The sequence below is a fragment of the Symphalangus syndactylus genome, chromosome 3 (genome assembly GCF_028878055.3).
Source record: "Symphalangus syndactylus isolate Jambi chromosome 3, NHGRI_mSymSyn1-v2.1_pri, whole genome shotgun sequence".
Lineage (NCBI taxonomy): Eukaryota > Metazoa > Chordata > Mammalia > Primates > Hylobatidae > Symphalangus > Symphalangus syndactylus.
The window spans coordinates 106481658-106501892 of NC_072425.2; the positions used below are offsets into that span (position 1 = coordinate 106481658).

Below are 20235 nucleotides of genomic sequence, written 5' to 3' on the forward strand. Positions count from 1 at the left end.
AAATGTTGTGAGGAGTGTGCTTTGGGCCTGGTGATCAGCCTCTAAAGAGTGGGCTGGTCGTGGAATGGCCAAGTCTTCAGTCCATTGCTGTATGTCCGCATTTGAGCCTAGGCCCTGGGAACACTCACAGTGGACCTCCTGGCTTGGTAAGTACCAGGCTGTTCTAATATGTGACTTCCAGAGAAGAAGCCTTGAGCTAGACAGAGAGCTTGAAGGTGAAATGAGATCTCTATCAAAAGAGGCCAGTTCAATCCAAGTATCAGTTACTGTGTGAGAGACAAAGGTTAATTTCCCGAGACTCCCTGTAATTAATTAATAGTGTCTTCTGTTATCCTCAGAGGATATGTAATTTAAAATTCTGTTCACACATTATTTTATTCTGCCGCTGGAACTGCACTATAAGCTCCCTGAGCTCCCTGAAGATGCTGTGGCCTGGTAGAGCTTTGCACACCATCCCAAGCTCCTCTCAGGGTGGCTGGTCCATGGTGGATGATGACCCTTAGGCCAGACTTGTCCTTCTCTTCAGGAAACAGGTGGGTGGGAGGTTGACCACTCCTTCCCTGGAGATGGCTACTCCTGAACCAGATTCTTTTCACTTTTGACTGCTTATCTTCTTTCATAATATTTTAAGAGTAAATTTGTTGTAAATAATAATGTAATATAGCTACATTGTTGCAAATTTGAAAATTTTAGGCCTAAAAATCATCCTTAAACTTCTATACAAATGCGCCTACTCTCAGCATTTTTTTACATGTATGTTTAAAATATCTAATTATGACAGTGTTCTTGAATATTAGATTTTCAAGACTGAAAATTCTAAGAAGTTTTTCTTTTGTTCAATCATCCTCATAAATATTACTGGGATACCAAAATTTACTTCACTATTCATCCTATCGTTATCTATTAGATATACTGTAATTTGTTTCCTCATTGTTGTTTGCTGGATATACCATAATTTGTTTCCTCATTGTAATCCATTAGGTGTATCATTATTTATTTGACTATTTTCAGTTGTCTCACTCTGATGATGATTAAGTGATTATTAAGTGAGCATTGACTTAGGAAATCTGCTAATTCTGATTCAGTTTGACAAAGGTCATTATTATTATTTAGCATGGCTTTTGCCTCTAACAGGTACTCAATAAATGCTGTTTTATTTCTTTTGCTATAAGTCTGAGGGTATAGTTCATATTTGATCCAGAGATTTCTGTTTTATCATGTAAGTTTGCATGGTCATTTTAATTGCCAATTTATAGGGAGTACCAGCATTCAGATCCCAGGAGCTACCTTTACATGGTTTGGTCAGGTATATCTATTCCTTTGTGTCAGACACAGAATATTAGAGCTACAAAGGACTATGGCAGTAACCTCATCAGGTGGTTCTTCAATTGGTACACATCTGAATTTCACAGGATGCATAAGAATAGCAATTTCTTACTAAATCTGGATTTGGCAGACGAGGACCAGGAATCTGCATTTTGGTTAGGCGACCTTGCTAACTTTTTAGGGTTAATATTACATTTTTACCATGTTCAGTCTTTTGCCTTTAAAACTAATTGAATCTTGAGATGACTTATAACACGAGGCAAATATTACAATCACAATTATGTTCTGCAACAGGAAATAAGCTCTAAATGAATCTTAACATTTTACTTGACACATTACTATGTTTAAGTGTATTAAAGATGTCATTGAAAGGTGCAGGGGAGGAAAATGAACTTGATTTGGCAGGTAGGTGTTCGCGGTACTATTATCCACAACTGTCTATCCTGATTGACAGCACACACATTACCTCTTAACAGGCATTGTATTCAGTTGCCTCAGATTTAAGTGTATGGCATTTTTACTGAATATTTGAAACTGTTTTAGTTGATAGTATTAATTGCTCATAGACCAACTTTCAGCCACTGTTACAAGTGCTTAATATATAATAAACCAAAAGTTTCTATAGACCTTTGGTTATAGTAAAATTAGGTCAAAAATGCCATGTTGCTTAAATATCACATATTTTGAGTAGGGCAAATGCTTAGTAGTGCTGAAAAGGAATTTTTTCATATTATAGCTATGGAAACTGAAATGCAGAGGCTCAGAGTTTCAAGGTCACTCAGCCACAAGGAACAGAGCCAGAACTGGAATTCAGCTCTCCTGGGTCCTCGTTCTCTGCTCTTTCTACCACACCAAACTGCCCTTTTTGCATAATTTCTATCTAATCAGAGGCACTTGGTCTAATGGCTGGTAGAGATGCATATTTATATTGCAAAGAGCATTGAAGCAAGGAATTTTACTCAGTATGTTCTTTTGGAAAACCAAACATGCTTTATTTCATTTTTTTCACAATTTATTTAAACATCTCACATATACAAAATAGGTACAATTTAATTTTTCTGCTTGCCCAAGAAACAAAGCTTCTATGGAACCATGGAAGAAGATGAAAATGAGACTGGCAAAGAACAAATGCTAAATTTGAAGAAGAGGACAACTTTGGGCAAATAATCTGCATACTTTTAATTGGGAATAAGGTGGAAAGTATGAATGCTAAATCAAATTTTTAAAAAAATACACCACACGATACAACTCAATACAGGAGTATTTCTTCTCAAATTCTTCTAGCACCATCAACATTCTTCAAGTATCTGAAATACTATTAATTAGCACCTTTGTATTATGAACAAAACAAAACAAGGACCTCAGTTCATCTCTGTCTAGGTCAGCACCTAACAATGTGGATCACACTCATGGGAAAGTGTTTTGAGGTAGTTTAAACCTTTGGAAGTTTGGGTTTTAAACTTCCCTCTGTGGAAGATATTCAAAAGCCACAAGTGGTGCAAATGTTCACGGTTTTTATTTTTCAATTTTTATTCTGGCTTTCTTACAAAGGTTGACATTTTCCATAACAGGTGTAAGACTGTTGAAAAAAAATTTCAAATTTTTGGGGGAGCGGGGTAGGGAGTTAATGAAATTGTATTGCACAATGCTCTGATCAATCCTTCTTTTTCTCTTTTGCCCACAATTTAAGCAAGTAGATGTGCAGAAGAAATGGAAGGATTCAGCTTTCAGTTAAAAAAAGAAGAAGAAATGGCAAAGAGAAAGTTTTTTCAAATTTCTTTCTTTTTTAATTTAGATTGAGTTCATTTATTTGAAACAGACTGGGCCAATGTCCACAAAGAATTCCTGGTCAGCACCACCGATGTCCAAAGGTGCAATATCAAGGAAGGGCAGGCGAGATGGCTTATTTGTTTTGTATTCAATGATTGTCTTTCCCCATTCATTTGTCTTTTTCTGTTTAAAGAGAAGAAAATAGACACACAAAGCATCACTATTTCTGAATCTGGTAATATCTGAACCTTTGATTTAATAAGAACCACTGTTTGGCATGTGTCCTTCTAAAGATGTCAGTCCCAGATAAATAAGTTTATCTTTGAATAACAGTATCAAGGGTGTCTTTAGTGGGAGGGGCTCCCTATCAGTCTAACAAGAAACAAACAAACAAACAAACAAACCAAAAAAACCAACATTTCAACACACATTCCAAGTGACTTATCTCTACAGAGTCATTTTTAGGATTGTTGTGTGTATGTCCCTCTATGTGTGTCTTTGGGAGCAGGACCTGGGTGGGTATGTAGTCTTGCTGTTAGTGAATTTTAATTTTTCTTATATTTATAGCATATTGTAGAAAAAGCATTAAAAGTTAAATGTAGGCCATGCTAGTAAGTAAAATAAAATACACATAACTATAAATTATAGTTTAGGCCACTGAAGTCTCAAGAAAATTTAAGTTCTGGGCATACATTACCATTTAAAAGACACGCTAAAGAAAAAAATGCATGGACGTAGTATACATTTCAGTATTTCAGAAGGCACTATCTGATAAGAATACTCTGAATTTATCATCTGAATTTAAATACAAAATTAATATGTATAAATAAATAAATACAAAATACATACAAAAACTGAATTTACTTATGAAATAAAAATGAAATAAGTTAGTTCTCTCATTCTTCTGTTCATTTAACCCTCCTTTAGACCCCCCTTGGGGGTGGTCTAAGTTAGAACCTCCCCCATCCCACTTCCCAAAGCTATTCCCATATTTCACTATTACTTACAGAGCAGCCATCTACAAGAACAGTGTAAGTGAACCTGCTGTTGCCCTCAGCAACAAGTTCAACATCATTAGAGCCCTGCAGAATGACAGCCTTTTTCAGGTTGCCAGTCTCCTCATCCATGTATGCAATGCTGTTCTTGCAGTGGTAGGTGATGTTCTGAGAGGCATAGTTGGCCAGCAGGCGCATGAAGGCAAGTTGGGTAGCCATTTCCTTGGAAGTCACTCCTTCTACATTATATTCAAACTACAGAAAATAAGATGAAATTCTGGTTAAGTGGAGAAGGACTCAGATACTGAGAGTCTAACATAAAAAAAAAAAAAAAGATCTCAGGAAGAGTGGACTCAGATCCAAGCTGAGGAAAAGGGTACTTTTAAAGAAAACTTAATTCACTTGTCTTTGAAATATCAGTTACCTAGAGGAACATAAGACCTACTGCACTGAGGCAAGGTCATCTAAAAAAGTTATCTGTCTCAATTAATCCTTTTTGCATATGCTTCTTCTTTAGAATAAGAGAATGAGGAGGTAGAAATTATCACATTTTTCTTTTTCTGTAATTTTGTAATTTATGGAATTCCAGTAGGCATTCAGTAAAGTTGGTGAAAAGGTTTGATTAAAAATTCAGAAAAGCTGCTCACATTCTGAAAATGCATATGTATGAGTGTGGCATATAGCTGGCCAGTGCTCCTTCACACTAAATGACATTAGTCAGTTTTTTCAACGATTACCAATTAAGTCAAATTTGAATAATAACTTTGAATTACATGGATGTGTCCAATCAATCCATCTTCTAATGTGCAATTTAGGGCAAAATTGGAACCCAGGAAAGGAATAGGTTTTTTTTTAATAAGCCCATTTTTGTCAGAGAGTAAAATGCAGATAATTAACAAACAGTCCTACCAAAATATTATTTAGCAGAAGGAGAGGTGTTTGTGGGATTCCTCACCTGGCTGCCAGCATTGATAGTTTCTCCTAGCCAGACATGTTTCTTGTCCTTGGAGCTCCTATACCAGTTCTTGGCTGGGATGTTTTCAGGTTGGGCCCGGATACAGGTTTCGCCAGTAGAGAAATCACAGAATACTTTGATAGCATCCATAGTGCATCCTTGGTTAGGGTCAATCCAGTAGTAACCTTTTAAGAAAATAATATTCAGATCATGAAACTTCTCATTGAGCAGAACACAGATTCTAATAATAACTAATGAGAGATACTGACTCTCATTAGTAACATTTTTGATTGTCTACCCCACATTTAAGAGGAAGAGGGTGGTTATTTTTAAGATTAGACAGTTCCTTCCCTCCCCTCCTCCATGAAAAATCAAATCAGGGTACTTATTAGTATGAAAAGTGCAAAAATACATTTTAAGGGAAATGAGGTTGGGTGCTGGTTGGGAGAAGATGATGCTTCATTAATTGGGTGTGATTTCACGTAATGTAATCTTTACCCAAATGCATTTTCACTCTCAATGTCAATGGAAACTAATTTTGAAAAGCTCAACTTGTGAGAAGGGTCAGTCTGGTCTGGACATCTTGACCTACCACTGCTCCACTCTGGGTGGCTGAGTCTCAAGTCACGGCATGTGCGAGCTGGGTTCTTTCTAGAGCCTTCAGGAGTAAGAAGAGTCTCAATCTGGTTGTTGAGAGACTTCAGAGTAGCATCAACTTCATAGTCCTTGGGTCTGAGAGAAGGTGCTGAGCGAGGCTGGTCAGCCCTGTAGAAGTCTCCATCGTAACCAAAGTCATAACCACCACCGCTTACTCCTGGAGGTCCAGGAGGGCCAGGGGGCCCAGGGGGGCCCTGCAAAGGTGAAAGTGAGACAGGAGAGGCTTTATATTTTGTTACAGTGAGAGACATCCATGGCAGCAGATTTTCAGTTGAGCTTCACACGGAAGCATGTTCTAATAAGTAAAAAATAATCAAGTTCACATAAATAAATAACATGCTCCCAGGCACACTTGCAGGGATGGACTTAACAAGCCCATTGCATGTAGACAATTTCCAGATATTTTAGAGGATATATTGAAATGGGGCTAACTTTAATGGGTTGTCATAATTGTCTTGGTTTAGTCTGAAGAAAACATTCCTTAGGTCAGTGATCTTCTTTATTATTTCCCCAAATCATACTTACAGCAGGACCTTGGTGACCCTGAGGGCCTCGAATGCCAGCAGGTCCAACTGTACCAGGATGTCCAGTGCGACCATCTTTTCCAGCAGGGCCAGAAGGACCAGCAGGGCCCTAAGGAAGACAGACACCAGGTGCATGTGAGCTGGTGAATCCCACCAAGGGAGCAGCAGCCTGGGGCTCACTGCTCACTTCAGCCTCTATTTCAGAGATGAACTGTCTTCTCTTGAGTCCACCTACCCTAGGACCAGCAGGACCCACGGAGCCAGGAGCACCTTGATCACCATGGTGACCCTTTAAAGACAGAAGAGGAAAATCACACTTTCAGAGCACATGTCAAGAGGCAGATTTTTTTTTTTTTTTCCAAATTGAATGGGAAACTTTAGTTTAAATGGACTCCGGATTGAGAAAATTGAAAATGTAAAGTGGGGCTCTTTTCTCCCATTATGTCTATTATATTCAATTATGTTTTTTCACAACCTATTTCAGCAGTGCAATATTAGTCATTCCTCTAATTATGTTTATTTTAAGTGGGGTTGAAGGACATTGTTGCCAGGAGATTTTAATGTATGTATATTTCTATCTCCCTTAATCCTCACCTTTCATGTTGGGATGAAATAGCATTATCTCCAAGAATGAGATGGAGTTAGCCAGAGAATGGGAAATGGATATTATATAGGCTATACTGGAACAATACCAGTGAAAATATGAAAATCCTTCTGAGCTGAAGGCCTTTAGGATCAGTTTATGTGCGAGATGGCTACAGCTTACTTACAGCGATACCGGGCAGACCTTGCAATCCATTGTGTCCCTTTAAGCCAGGAAGACCTCTGGGCCCCTTATCACCGGGCTCTCCCTTATCACCACGAATGCCTTGTGGGCCCTATAAAGAAACAGAAGGATGGATAAGACTTACCGTTTTCAAAAAATGACACTCACTTCACCACAAATACTGCTTAATTCGTTTACAAAGTTTACAAAGGTAACTCAGGACATGTAATGGTCTAGCTAGGCTCTCACCTCTGCTGGTAATCTGCTTTAGTTGCGCTATCTGTAAAGTGGCTAGATCCTTGTAATTGTTTAATACAAACAAGCAGAAGAGATTTAAAATAGCTCAAGTTATTTGTATCAATTCTCAGCATGGACTGAAAGTTTTTTAAAATGTTAAGTCTAGCTGATATATTGTTTATTTTCTTAACAGATGTTTTGGACTGATTCTCTCTAAATGTTAGTGTTGCAAAGAAATCTTCATCATGTACATACACTAGGACCTCTTGGGCCAACAGCGCCAGCAGGACCAACAGGACCAGAAGGACCCTGTGAAGTGGAAAAGAAAAACACAACTCAGCTAGGCCCAAGATACCCCTCCCCACTCCCCCACCATCCCCAAGTGTGGGGAGGTCAGAAGTGAAGCCCACGAGAATGCTGCACTGAAGGACTGGTATTCACAAACTTACAGTTTCACCACGGTTTCCATGTTTGCCAGCAGGACCCACGGGGCCATGAGGACCAGGTGCACCTGCAGCACCAACGGGACCAATATTGCCAGGGTAACCACGCTCTCCCTACCAGAGGCAAAATGAAGCTTAGCATCAATCTGGGTTGTATTTTAATCACTTTTGAATTAGGGAAAGATGAAAAGTGTACTCACCTTGTGTCCGGGTTGACCATCGCGACCTGGGGGACCATCGTTCCCAGGGTTGCCCTGTGAAGACACCACACATATTAAGGCTGTTGGTGAGGCTCTGCTGCCTACCAGCCCCTATGTTGTGGCTACTCTGTCTTCATCACTTCCAGAGCTCAGTAACGAACCCTCTTTCAGACTTTTAAAACTAGGAATAAAAACCTGCCAACCTAGATATTTTTTAGAGATGTTTTAAATACTTGGGCCCAGTTTTGCAGTGTGCTATTGAAAAGCCCATTTTTTGGCCTAAGCAATTTTTCATATTTTCAATACTAGGTGTAGATACTATGGAGAAGCTGACCATCTTGTTCAGAAATTTGGAACAAGAGAACCTCAGCTCAGGACATAAACCTTCACACAATGAAATCCTGCTCGGTTTTATTTTACAAACCAAGTGTTGGACTCACATCACGACCAGCTTCACCAGGAGCACCATTGACTCCAGGACTACCCACAGCACCAGGAGGACCACGGGCCCCAGGAGGGCCGGCAATGCCAAGAGGACCAGGTTCACCCTAAACAGGCAGAGAAGACAAAATGACATTCCCCTCATTCGATGGAATGCTAACCTTCCCCTCCAAAACAACCCTACTCAGGAGATTCTAGTTTGAAGAAAGAAGGTAAATTGAATGTGAATGGGTCACACAATGGTAAGAAGTATCGTTAGTATCATCCCTGCCTCCTTCTCTACATGTAGATGGCCAGCTTTATGTAATCACGGGATGTTGCTCTGTAAAAAGTAAGCCTCGTGTCATTCAGTATCCCAAATGAAATGAATTCAAAAAGTTGATAGAGTTTATGGAGATGAGATGGTTTCTAGTTGTTGTCACGTATAAGGTTTAATGGAATGATTCAGAACTTCCAGAGTTTCATTCTTCCTACAGGATAAATGATGCCAGCATTTCATATTGCAGAGGAGTAAATGCAATTAGAGATTGTATCGTTCCTAAGTGCGTGGAAAGAACAAAAATCATTCTGCATAATTTTAAGCTGTGTCTTTATAGTGTGTGTCTAAGTAAGGTGGTATTAAAGCTTCTTAGATAAGTGACATGTGATCTGTATAAAGAAAATGCCATGAATAAAAATCTTAAGTGAAGTTATTCAGTGATCAATCTGTCACATTTGAAGTGGCAGCTTTTAAAATCTTTTCTTATGTTAATGGAGTCAGAATATTGTCAAGCACTCACCACAGCACCAGCAACACCTGGTAGACCACGTTCACCTCTCGAGCCAGGGAGACCCAGAATACCAGGAGCACCAAGAAGACCCTGAGGACCTGGAGTGCCAGGAGGTCCCTAAATAGAGAAAAAATACTCTAATATGGGTATTTGGGTAAGTATTATGGGTAAGACTCTAGGTGATAACACAGGTTGGCTTGAAGATTGTGAGAATAAACTGTCTTCAGCTTAGAAAAAGGCTAATGACCACCTATTACTAGGACATATCCTTGGATATCTTTTCTCTAGTGATGACAGTGAGTTTACATCTTGGCATGTATAGTTTTGTATCTGATTCATCCTTGAGACCAATGGCACAACATTTAAAAATAAGTGGTTGAGATTGATAAAGACACTTGGGGTGGTGAAACAGAGTTTTTATAGCCTCTAGGCAGGGAAACAAATAAAAAAATTTATTTTAAATTATTATGGATACATAATAGTTGTACATAGTAGGAGGGGTTCCTCAAAAAACTAAAAATAGAACTACCATAAGATCCAGCAATCACACTGCTGGGTACATACATAAAAGAAAGGAAATCAGGCTGGGTGGGGTGGCTCACATGTGTAATCCCAGCACTTTAGGAGGTCAAGGTGGGTGGATCACCTGAGGTCAGGAGATCGAGACCAGCCTGACCAATATGGTGAAACCCCGTCTTTACTAAAAATACAAAAATTAGCTAGGCATGATGGTGTGTGCCTGTAGTCCCAGCTACTCGGGAGGCTGAGACAAGAGGATTACTTGAATTCGGGAGGCGGAAATTGCATTGAACTGAGATCGTGCCACTGAACTCTAGCCTGGGCAACAGAGGGGAACTCCATCCCAAAACAAAAAAACAAAAACAAAAAGGAAATCAGTAAAATCAGTATATCAAAAGGAAGCAAATTTTGACTCTGGCCTCTAATTTTGACTTTGGCCTTTAAGAAATTGGTAGCCTACTGAGATTGATTAATATGTAGTAGGATGGCCACAGCAATGGGACTCTGTTCTAATCCTGGTACTAGTAAGGTGCCTTCAATAGCTTAAAGGGCTGTGTGATAAAACTGAGTTCCCTCATTTATTGTCTTTGCAATTTTGTGCTTTCTGAGAATCTTGGAAGCCACAGCCCCTCAGTGTGTGCTGGACAGATTTCTTGGCTCAACTGAGCTCCACTTGAGAGCCTACAATACTCATCAACAAATAGATGCCACTTGAAGATTTGTGTAGGGGCTTTATTTTAATTCAACATAAGGTATTAAGAAAGAGGAGTTGGAAATCACTTACAGCAGTACCAGCCTCTCCAGAGGGACCCTTCTCACCAGTGAAGCCAGGGGGACCAACTGCACCTACTTCTCCAGTTCGGCCAACTGGACCTTGGTCACCACGAGGACCACGAAGCCCTTCTTTCCCAGCAGGACCAGGGGGACCAGGAGGGCCAGAAATACCCTATGAGCAAATGTACAAGGTCATTTCCTTTCTGTTAATCACCAAGGGCCTGGAAGAGAGCAGCAAAGATTCTAGATCTTAAGATGCAAACAATGTGATGAAATAAAATAATACCCTGGCCATTTGGGGGAAATATTGATAGTTTTTAACATTCTTTCTTGCAGAAAGAAGCGACTCTTGTCTTCCTTTATGAGGCTGTAACAAACCGAATAATGGAGGAGAGACTATGGCAAATTTCTATGAGGAAAAACAATGTCATGCCACTGGTACCCTGGCATATTGGAATCAGAACTATGTAGAATGATAGGAGTTAATGATAAATGAATGGGACTCTGAGTTTCAAAGGACTTTGCCTTTTCTTTCTTCTTCTTCTTTTTTTTTTTAAAGAAAGCCAATATAGGCATTTTGTTCATAATTGAGGAGTCACATATGCTTCTCAACTAGGTTTAATTAAATGCCTACAGGGAATGAAGATTTTTCTGTTATGAACCTGTAAAAGGATTCCAAGAAATCAACATCTTTGCTATTTTTTTTCCCCGAAACCTTAACCAGAAGACTTAATCCTTGGTAATTAATTAAATTTTCTTGAGTCCTGACAGGAGAGTCTGAATCAGAATTAAATTAGAGGCCAAACCACCTTTAAATTCAGGAACAATTATACCTTAACAATGGAGGCAGAATGTTAGCCATAAAAGGTAATTAGATATAGAAATATCTGATATGTGGCTAAAAATGTTCGTTTTTTTTTTTTTTTTTTCTCAGAGACCATGCCCCTGAAAGGGGACTGGTGTTCACATGAATAAAAGCCTCTTAAACTGATATTATAAAATATAACGTGATGAAATACCTTAATGGTTCAGACAAGCTGATTTCAGACCAAGAGAGTAACAGCAAATATTAGTGATGTGTTTTCATGAAGAGTTTGTTACCAGTTTCCTACCAGAAGCCAGGCCTTTTGGCTAGAGGAAATGAAGACACATGTTTGGAGTGATTTACTTACAGAGGGTCCCGGGGGACCAGTCCGTCCAGCAGCACCAGGGAAACCAGTCATACCCTACGAGCCAAGCACATTAGAATTCCACAGTCAACATCAACTCCAAGAATTTGGGTAAGACGGGAATTTCTTTTTTTTCGGAAAATCAGTACATGTGACCAGGGATAGACCAAGGAGTAGGAGGTAGTCAGCTTTATATAGGGCATTATTTAGCCAGGACCCTGAAGGCCCTCCTTCTCCACACATCTTCCTTACCAGCATGCCACCAGTTGCAATGCCTATATTTTGCATTAAGGTTTGGATGGTCCTTTCTGAAATGCTGACGTATTATCTTATGGTTGCAAAGGTATGAAGATAAGACACTATGTCATTATTACATATTAATGTGTATACATTAATAACTATCTTTACCACCTGGCTGAGTGCTAAAGAAATGGACACTTAATAAGTAATGGTGTTCATGGACGAAAGAATAACAAGTGACCTAGATCATTCAGCACTGTCCAGTGAGAGAAGAAGTCAGTAAAGTTCATTTTTGGAGAGCTCTGGGTCTCTAGAGAATTGTTGTGCTAGCACTGCCTGCAAAGGGGAAGGACGTGGTCAGGCAGAAGAAGGGGCATATTAATAAACAGACGAAAGACGCCAAAGAAATATTTTTTCTGACTTTACAATTAAACTGCCTAGGGCCCACCTTGGTTATTACCTCAAGTGAGGTGATAGCAACATACACTGAGTTCCAGCTAAGTTCAAGTTAACATCAATATCGGAATTGCTCTGAATAGAATGAACTTGAATCTCAAAAGTTTCCTCATGGTAGTCCAAATTTACCAAAAATGTCAAAACTTTCAAGTGTCCTTAATAGATTCTGAAGAAAGAAAAGTGGCAAGAGTCCATTGTAAATACTCACAGGGGGGCCTCCATCACCACGACTTCCAGCAGGACCGGGGGGACCGTTTGGACCCTAAATGCAAATAAAAAAATGGGGTCAAATCACAAACAAACCCTTATAAATGCTACTCTTTTCTTCAAGGGGATCATTCCTGCATCTCTAAGAAGAAAATGTAGAAATAAAAAATGACTATCTGTGTCAGAATGTTCTTCAATATTACTACCCTTATGGGATTATCAGAGAATTAAAACAATAGTTATGAAACTTTTATACATTGTAAAACAGTGTGCAAATGTTAATCCTTCCATTATTTTCCATCTTCTATCTGGTATATTCCCTGTTGCATAGTAGGCACTTGACGGATATATATTTAATTGTAAGATCTAATGGGTAGCTGCTGTGTAGACCACCAGTGAATTCAACTTACAGCTGGGCCAGCAGCTCCAACAGGGCCTGTGGGACCAACAACACCGTTTTCACCCTTAGGCCCTTTGGCTCCTCTTTCTCCTTTAGCACCAGGTTGACCAGCAGCACCCTGTTGGAAAGAAACAGTTACAGCTCTGGTATTCCAACCCACTCTACTCCCCAACTTAGGATATTTTCAGATTAATCTTCATTATGTGATACTCACAGCAGGACCAGCAAATCCATTGGGGCCAGCAGGACCGACCTCACCACGTTCACCCTAGGTTGGGAGAAGGGATTTAAAAATGTGTTATCAATCCTAGGTTCATCAATGTCTAAACATCGTGAGGTGTGAGTATACAAAATGATCCAGGTTCTTACTTACAGGGCTTCCCCGAGGACCAGCAGGACCAGCAGGACCAGCAGCACCAGCTTCGCCCTATAATGGGACCAAAGATGAGTCTGTTAATGTGCCTGACATAGACGCTGAAAGAACTGGGAGGGAGAGAGAACAGTGGTGGACAGACAGAGTCTGTAGTTGCCTTGGAAGAGATAACTAATGCACATCTCACAGAGTAAAATGAAGTGGATTTTTACTTAATGCTGTATTCATTTTGGGGGTTAAGTGGTATGGGTTATACACTTCAGAAAACACTATAAATCAGTGCCCACAATACCACGAGGAGGACATTTTAATTTTTAGACGGACACGGGGCTGATCTATTTGTGGCAATCTTTGCAATACAATAAATAAGATCTATTTTAAGTTCAATGTGAAATGGGCACACTATGTATTTTATTGATTTTTTCTTTTATAATCGAAGGCTTTGAGAAGCCTCAGTGCATTAGGATATTGTTAATGCGCAACATGGAAAGACTTTAAAACAAATGCTAGGGATTAGAGTATAGATCAGATAGCTGGCACAACTATAGGAAGGGAAAAGTAATTTTAAACACACAGCATTTGTTTCCTGCTGCTCTATCACAATAGCTAGGTTTTTAAATAAGTAGGCTTTATACCAAGCCATAAAAATGAATTGCTGGGGCTCTTTGGGACTGGGGAAGGCGGGAAATTTTAGATATTGCTGTTGGCTCAGTGAAAATGCATGCTTACCCGGTCACCTGTGGCTCCAGCAGGACCAGGGGCACCTACAGCACCAGGAGCACCCTAGTACCAAAAAGGAAACATGTCTTATTAATAACACCCCATATCATCAAAATTGAACCTTGTCATTCTTTTTTGCCGTGCTTACACAGTGACTGAACACTTTCACTGCACTCTGGTTGGATATCAAGAAGGCTTCTGACGCATTTTGGTTCTAATTATCAAGACTATTAGAAGCCACTCTCAGAAGGAGGGTACTCCAGTAATAAAGGTTATGGAAATGTGTAAGTCAACAGCAGTCAGAAATTTGGGAGATCTGAACTTTCTGCTACTGTAAAATTCCCTGGAGAGCAGCAAATGAGTAGCCTTGTTTGAAACTGTTAAAACTATGTGATTCAAAAGAAAGACTATTACAGATGTGCTACAGTCAGTTTTCAGCTCTGAAGGAGAGGTGAATAAAGGAATCCAGGCTGACTGTGGCCTGGAAGACCCATGAGGCTGACATCCTAGATAAGGTAATTAGACTATCATGGGATTATCTTTGGCATCTTCATGGCATTAACAGCTAATCTTTGGGGCTGCTCTTTGGGTGATAAATTTCTAGGGAGTAGGTTTGAATAACTATAGAATCTTGCTAGAGGTTCCGGCTTCCTAAAGCATAAGAGAGTTATTTATTTATTTATTTTAATTTCTATTATCACTTGAAACAATCATTTAATATCCTATTAAACCTAAAGCTTTTGGTCTATAGTTTGTAGTTGGTATCATTGACACTAGGGAAGTTAGAAAATTCAAGATATTATTTTCAAAGAGGTTAAATCCCTTTTAATTTTTCCTTTGGAACATATAAATGATATTGTTAGTCATAGACGCAGGAGAGAAAGGAATATTATTTTATTAAACTTGATAAATAAAGTGTTGTGTAGTTCTAATTTGGAAAACTTCTCAATTCAAACATTAAAAAAAATCTAAGTACAAACAAACATACAAACAAAATTCTACTCACACGAGCACCATCTCTGCCAGGGTTACCAATTTCACCTCTGAGACCAGGTTCACCCTGAAAGTATAAAGCAAGAGCAACTTTTTGTTTTCTGACCAAAATTTTGAATCAAAATTAACAGAAAGTTTTTTCTTTTTTACAGAAGATGCTATGATACCTTCAATCATTTAAGATTTTTAGCAATGTCTCGATTTCTTACCATTCTGTAGAATGTTAATCGAGAAAAATAATGAGGAAAAAATAATTCAAGGCCATTTCCAGATTATTGTTAAACAGTCTTTTCTAATTTCCGTACACTCTCCTGAAGCATAATCAAGCAAGGTACAGATTCATGTGGACAGAATTGTAAGGCAACATCACAATGGGCTGCAGCGCCTGATCACTCTTATGGCATAACTAATGCAGCAGCACGGTTGACAGCTGTTCAATATAGCTTCTTCCCATTAATTAGGGCAGGATGAGGCATTATTGTTAGTGGCATTAAAATGAGCCTCATGTATTACTCAACACCATCTGTTTGTGTGAAATTCCATGGTAGCAAGGAATTTTGCCAGATTAGTGAGTTTAGAAATGTGTAGGTGCTAGGTGGCAGAGGGAGATGTATATAGATAGATATCAAAACGCTACCAGACCACCTGCCAAGAATTGTGAAAACTTGAGCATCCTTGTGCAGCCTTCTTCGCTAGAGTTCATCAACAATATGTAACAGGGTTCAACACTGGGAGGGTACCTTTTCTCCCTTGCCTCCAGGTATGCCAGCAGCACCCCTCTCTCCCGGGAGTCCACTAGGACCAGATGGACCAGCAGTGCCCACAGCACCAACCACACCAGGTTCACCCTTGAGTCAAACACATGTAAAATCAATTTTAGTGGAGAAAGAAGAAAATGAAGAATCAAACTCTTGAAGAATTCCAATTTAAACAGTTAGCTAGACAGGCTTCTCGCCTGCTTTGAAACACAAAGGCTGGGCTATTGAAAGGAGGGAGAATATAGCCGAGAGAGATGCTGTTAATGACGTGGTGACTGAAGAGATGAGGGTAGTGGGAGTGCACAGCTGCGATTCCTCTATAACCTGCTTCAATCCTCTTAAGGATGGCAGGCATGGAGAAGAAGAGGATAGGACAATGGGAAGCAGAGAGTAAAAAATGTTTACCCACAGACAGTTTTCAAGGATAAGTCTCTTAGCCCAGATAGAAAACATGGAAAGAGACCGTGTCAATTGAGGAGATGTTTGTGTTTTAATCTCCTTAAGAGTAGAAACTGTATCTTCCATTTTTATATAAAACCCTACAATTCCACATACTTAAAACCTGTTGACTAGCTTCTGAGATAAATAGATCCCTTTGAAAGTACTACCTCACAAAACCATAGTTTCTTTATTTCCTCTCTCCCTCATGTTTTTATTTTTTTCCCAAGAACATCCTTCCATACACTAAAATAGCTTTTTGCAACTAATGTTTACATTTTTTCCTCTAGAGTTAAGAATTAAAATAATATGAGTTTTCTTCTTTTTATTGTGGTTAAGGTAGTCTCTTTTTCAGGAATGTGTGTTAAATCTATTTTAAAATCTAAACCACAGATTCTATTTTGGAACACAAGTTTCCAGACAAATTTTTGGGGTGAATGTATTGCCCAGTGAATTTTCATCATCATAAACTCTTCTTATTAAAATTCAGGCTACTTTTTGAAATTTTACTCTATGGGATGAGATGTTAAGATAAAAAGTTTTTTTCTCTGAAAATAACGTCCAATATATACAATGTTTCTAGATTAAAACAAAAGCATAAACAGTGTGATGAGAAAAGAGTGACAACCCACTCTAATTCATTTATGTTTGGGGAACACTGAATTTTCCCCCACAGTTTGTTGCTATTGTTTGTTTGTTTAGAATAATTCAGGTCCACTGGAATCGGATTGCTCTTTACTGACAGGGAAGTCATCACAGAACTGGAAATAAATAAAAATCTGAAAAACAATTATCTTTCTATTGTAAAGGGTCTACTTATTCTAGGCAGACTGGGTCAAACCAGCAATATATAAAACATAAGATTTTACCTTGTTTCCATCAGGCCCTGGGGGTCCAGAAGGACCTCGGCTTCCAATAGGACCAGTAGGACCAGCAGCACCACTCTCACCTGGGGGACCGCGTTCCCCCTGAAAAAAGTGATTAGAAGAATTGTTGCGCCATTCATCACTTTCAGTGGTACTGTTTTACATGAGAGTTTACACTTGTGTAGCTTCTGAGCCCTGGTTCTGCATTTGTTAGCAAATTAAAATTTCTTTTGTTCCTAATTTCTCCACTAGTAAAATGAAGAGATTGATGAGATATTCTCTAAAGTGTCACTTAGCTCTAATGTTCCATGACTACAACTCCAGAATTTGTTGCGTCTAGAGTATAATATTCAATTTTTGCAATTCATTCCTCTTTTTTGAGGAGTCTTTTCTGTGATAAATCCATAGGTAAAAACAGACACCAGTTATGTGTAGTATTCAAAGAAAAGATTGTGTCATTTTGGTTGAATAGCAATGGCAGGTGTAGATAACATTAGATATTCTCCTATCTATGCCCCCTTTTTATAACCTTGTGTAATAATGATGTAACAGTTATAATATTCATATGTATATTTGATATATGTATTTGTATATATATATATATATATGTCTGTCTATTTAAGTATCTCCCAATTTACATCTAAATATCACTAGAACATAGCATTCTATAGCCCAAAATATTTATCACATAGGTCCACGTTGTAACTCTTTCAAAGGACCTTGTTATAAGTTGGTTCTTTGAGCTTCCTACATATGTGTTAACTAGTGACATGATGGAATACTTTCAGGGCAAATTAATCAATTCAGTGATGCTAATACCCACAGAGAAACTAAGTATTTTTTTCTTTATATGACTACTCATAAGTTCAGCTTTAGGCTTTGAACATCAACACACATTGCCAAAATTAACTTTAGATCTTAGTAAGATATTATTTTTCCTTAGCTCAAGTTGAGCCGCTGTCACAAATGTAGCATAGTTGTCTATATAAATCACTGACTATAATATATATTGATTTATTTGTTTCTTATAACTACGTAATTATTGAATAAGAAATATGAGCAATGAAACAAAAAATTCTACTATCACCTTAGAAATCTAATGCTCTCTGCAGATTACATTTGACTATAGAATAGCATCAGAGACTTGTTGCAGGGTCATCAGTGGCTTTAAGGAGAAAGTACTACTACTTTTAAAAACGCATTGCCAGAGTTTATGAAAGTTAACAAAGTGACACTTACTCTTGGACCAGCAGGACCAGGGAGCCCAAACTCACCATGGAGACCCTAGACAAAACATGAGAATAAAGCATGAAATTTGTGTGTGATCTCCAAATTCACTTATGCTTAAGATATTTGAAAAATTTGGAAAGAGTGAAATAAAGCTGGCAGTATCTACATGAGTGCAGAAGTACACAGGCTAATAAGAACAACTTTTAGTATGGAGAGATACAGAAAGAGAGAATTTTATTGGTGACAAAAATGTATCCATCCCAGAACTTGGTATCAAAAAATTTGTTTCCCATTATTTAGTTTATTGCTTTTTAAAAAGTGACAAAACAGACTATTTCCTTCAATAATAAGATAAATAATAATGAACAATATTAGACGTTGCCTATTTTTAGCTATATAACAGTCTTCTTAAGAGAAATTATCATATTCTACCTAGTTAATTGTATACCCAAGTGTTTCTCTTTTATTACTGACCAGCTGTCTCCTTAATGTGTCCTACTGTTGACAAAGGAGACCAGGCCACAGAATGTAACTAAATTGGGGCACATTCATCACAATTAGAGAGAAAATGACTCAGAACTCATGCCCTGATTGTGTATAGCAGTGTCTTGTCTGAATGCCAAGAAAAACACAAAAGGAATTTTTCAGGATCTAGTCTGATTGAAAATTGTGCATTTACTTTTTCACTATGGGGAAGGAAATAATTTGTATCTTAACGTTATCAAGAACAATACAAAAAGTAAGGCTATTAAATAAAATATTCATTGATAGATTTTACTTTCATAAGGTGATGTTTCATTAAATCTGTAAAACAAAGTAATCAGAGCTAAAGTAATTTGGCTCATTCTCTCCATCAGCACCAACGTATGTAAAACACTATCATTAACATATGAAATACGAAATTTTCTTTTACATATTATAATTGCATAGCAGTGGGGTATTAAACAGGGGGAAATTCTCAAGTTTAGTAGTTACTACTTACTATTACTTGTTTTACTCACCCTTTCTCCTGGTTTGCCAACTTCACCAGCGGGACCTGAGGGGCCAGGCAGACCCTAAAAATGAAAAGAAATACAAATCTCAATCCTATGGCTATGTTCAGGAGATTTGCTAATAATTGAGTTTGGGGGTGGTGGCTACCAAATATCAACAGGAGCATGGTCGTATGTTATTAAAGCATTACACAAAAGTTTGTTTGAAAAAAATGCACCTTTCTTTGCTTCAGTCCTGAAATCATGTTTATTGTGGTGGAGAAGAGAGGTACGGTGTGGTGATTTACAGCTGAATAGTCTGACCAAAGGCAGTATTGCGTATGTTTGAGTTGACTTACCTGGAAGCCTGGAGGACCAGCGGGACCCTGTTCGCCTTTTCCACCTTGGACACCCTGAAAGTGACAGGAAAGAGAGCATAAATAGCAACGTATGTCACCACTGTTGTCTAGCTGTATAACTTTTGGACTGAAAAATGGAAATGGTCAGTTTGAGAGACTGTATACATTCTAGTGCAGAAGAGCACAAGAGTGGCAGAAATACTCACCTGTGGTCCGGGAGGTCCCTGAGCACCATTGTTTCCATCGGGACCTGGAGCACCCTAAAAATATTTAACAGAAAGGCTGATGGTTAGCTGCAAGCCAGATAGTTTAAGATGTCTCAAAGCCTCAGGTATAACTTCCTTAAAACAAGTTTGTCATTTTAGCATGAATTAAACTCATTGTGGGTTCCCACCAAAGCCCAAATACTGCCTACTAACTTTTTAAATTTTTGATTTGTGTGGGTACATAGTAGGTATATATATTTATGGGTTTGCCTGCTAACTTTTGATATGACTCAAGTGAAGTATGCAGACACAAGGCAATTTATAAAGGCCAGAGAATGCTACTACATATTCACACCCTTTTAATTCCAAAATGAAGAAAATTAAAGCCAAGTGCTTCTGTATTTTTGACCTAATGTATGTTCTGATTTGTTTTTGCTCACTGTTTTATAAGTTTGGTTTTTAAAAAGGCATT

At 38.5% G+C, this 20235-nt stretch overlaps 1 protein-coding gene across 1 annotated transcript in view; it reads right to left on the reverse strand.

Annotated features, from left to right (window-relative positions):
* Window positions 1-2823: 2823 nt before the first annotated feature.
* The window catches only part of COL1A2 (collagen type I alpha 2 chain), a 35811-nt gene continuing 18399 nt past the window's right edge, over window positions 2824-20235 (reverse strand). The window contains exons 27-52 of the mRNA XM_055272662.2: window positions 19764-19817; window positions 19558-19611; window positions 19229-19282; window positions 18237-18281; window positions 17001-17099; window positions 15676-15783; window positions 14949-15002; window positions 13952-14005; window positions 13223-13276; window positions 13064-13117; window positions 12860-12967; window positions 12451-12504; window positions 11550-11603; window positions 10388-10549; window positions 9094-9201; window positions 8314-8421; window positions 7874-7927; window positions 7680-7787; window positions 7486-7539; window positions 6998-7105; window positions 6463-6516; window positions 6229-6336; window positions 5639-5897; window positions 5047-5231; window positions 4104-4346; window positions 2824-3279 (exon numbers count right to left, since the gene is read on the reverse strand). Of these exons, the coding sequence (XP_055128637.1) occupies window positions 3133-3279; window positions 4104-4346; window positions 5047-5231; window positions 5639-5897; window positions 6229-6336; window positions 6463-6516; window positions 6998-7105; window positions 7486-7539; window positions 7680-7787; window positions 7874-7927; window positions 8314-8421; window positions 9094-9201; window positions 10388-10549; window positions 11550-11603; window positions 12451-12504; window positions 12860-12967; window positions 13064-13117; window positions 13223-13276; window positions 13952-14005; window positions 14949-15002; window positions 15676-15783; window positions 17001-17099; window positions 18237-18281; window positions 19229-19282; window positions 19558-19611; window positions 19764-19817 (2544 nt within the window). The 3' untranslated portion in view covers window positions 2824-3132. The remainder of the gene's footprint in view (window positions 3280-4103; window positions 4347-5046; window positions 5232-5638; window positions 5898-6228; window positions 6337-6462; window positions 6517-6997; window positions 7106-7485; window positions 7540-7679; window positions 7788-7873; window positions 7928-8313; window positions 8422-9093; window positions 9202-10387; window positions 10550-11549; window positions 11604-12450; window positions 12505-12859; window positions 12968-13063; window positions 13118-13222; window positions 13277-13951; window positions 14006-14948; window positions 15003-15675; window positions 15784-17000; window positions 17100-18236; window positions 18282-19228; window positions 19283-19557; window positions 19612-19763; window positions 19818-20235) is intronic.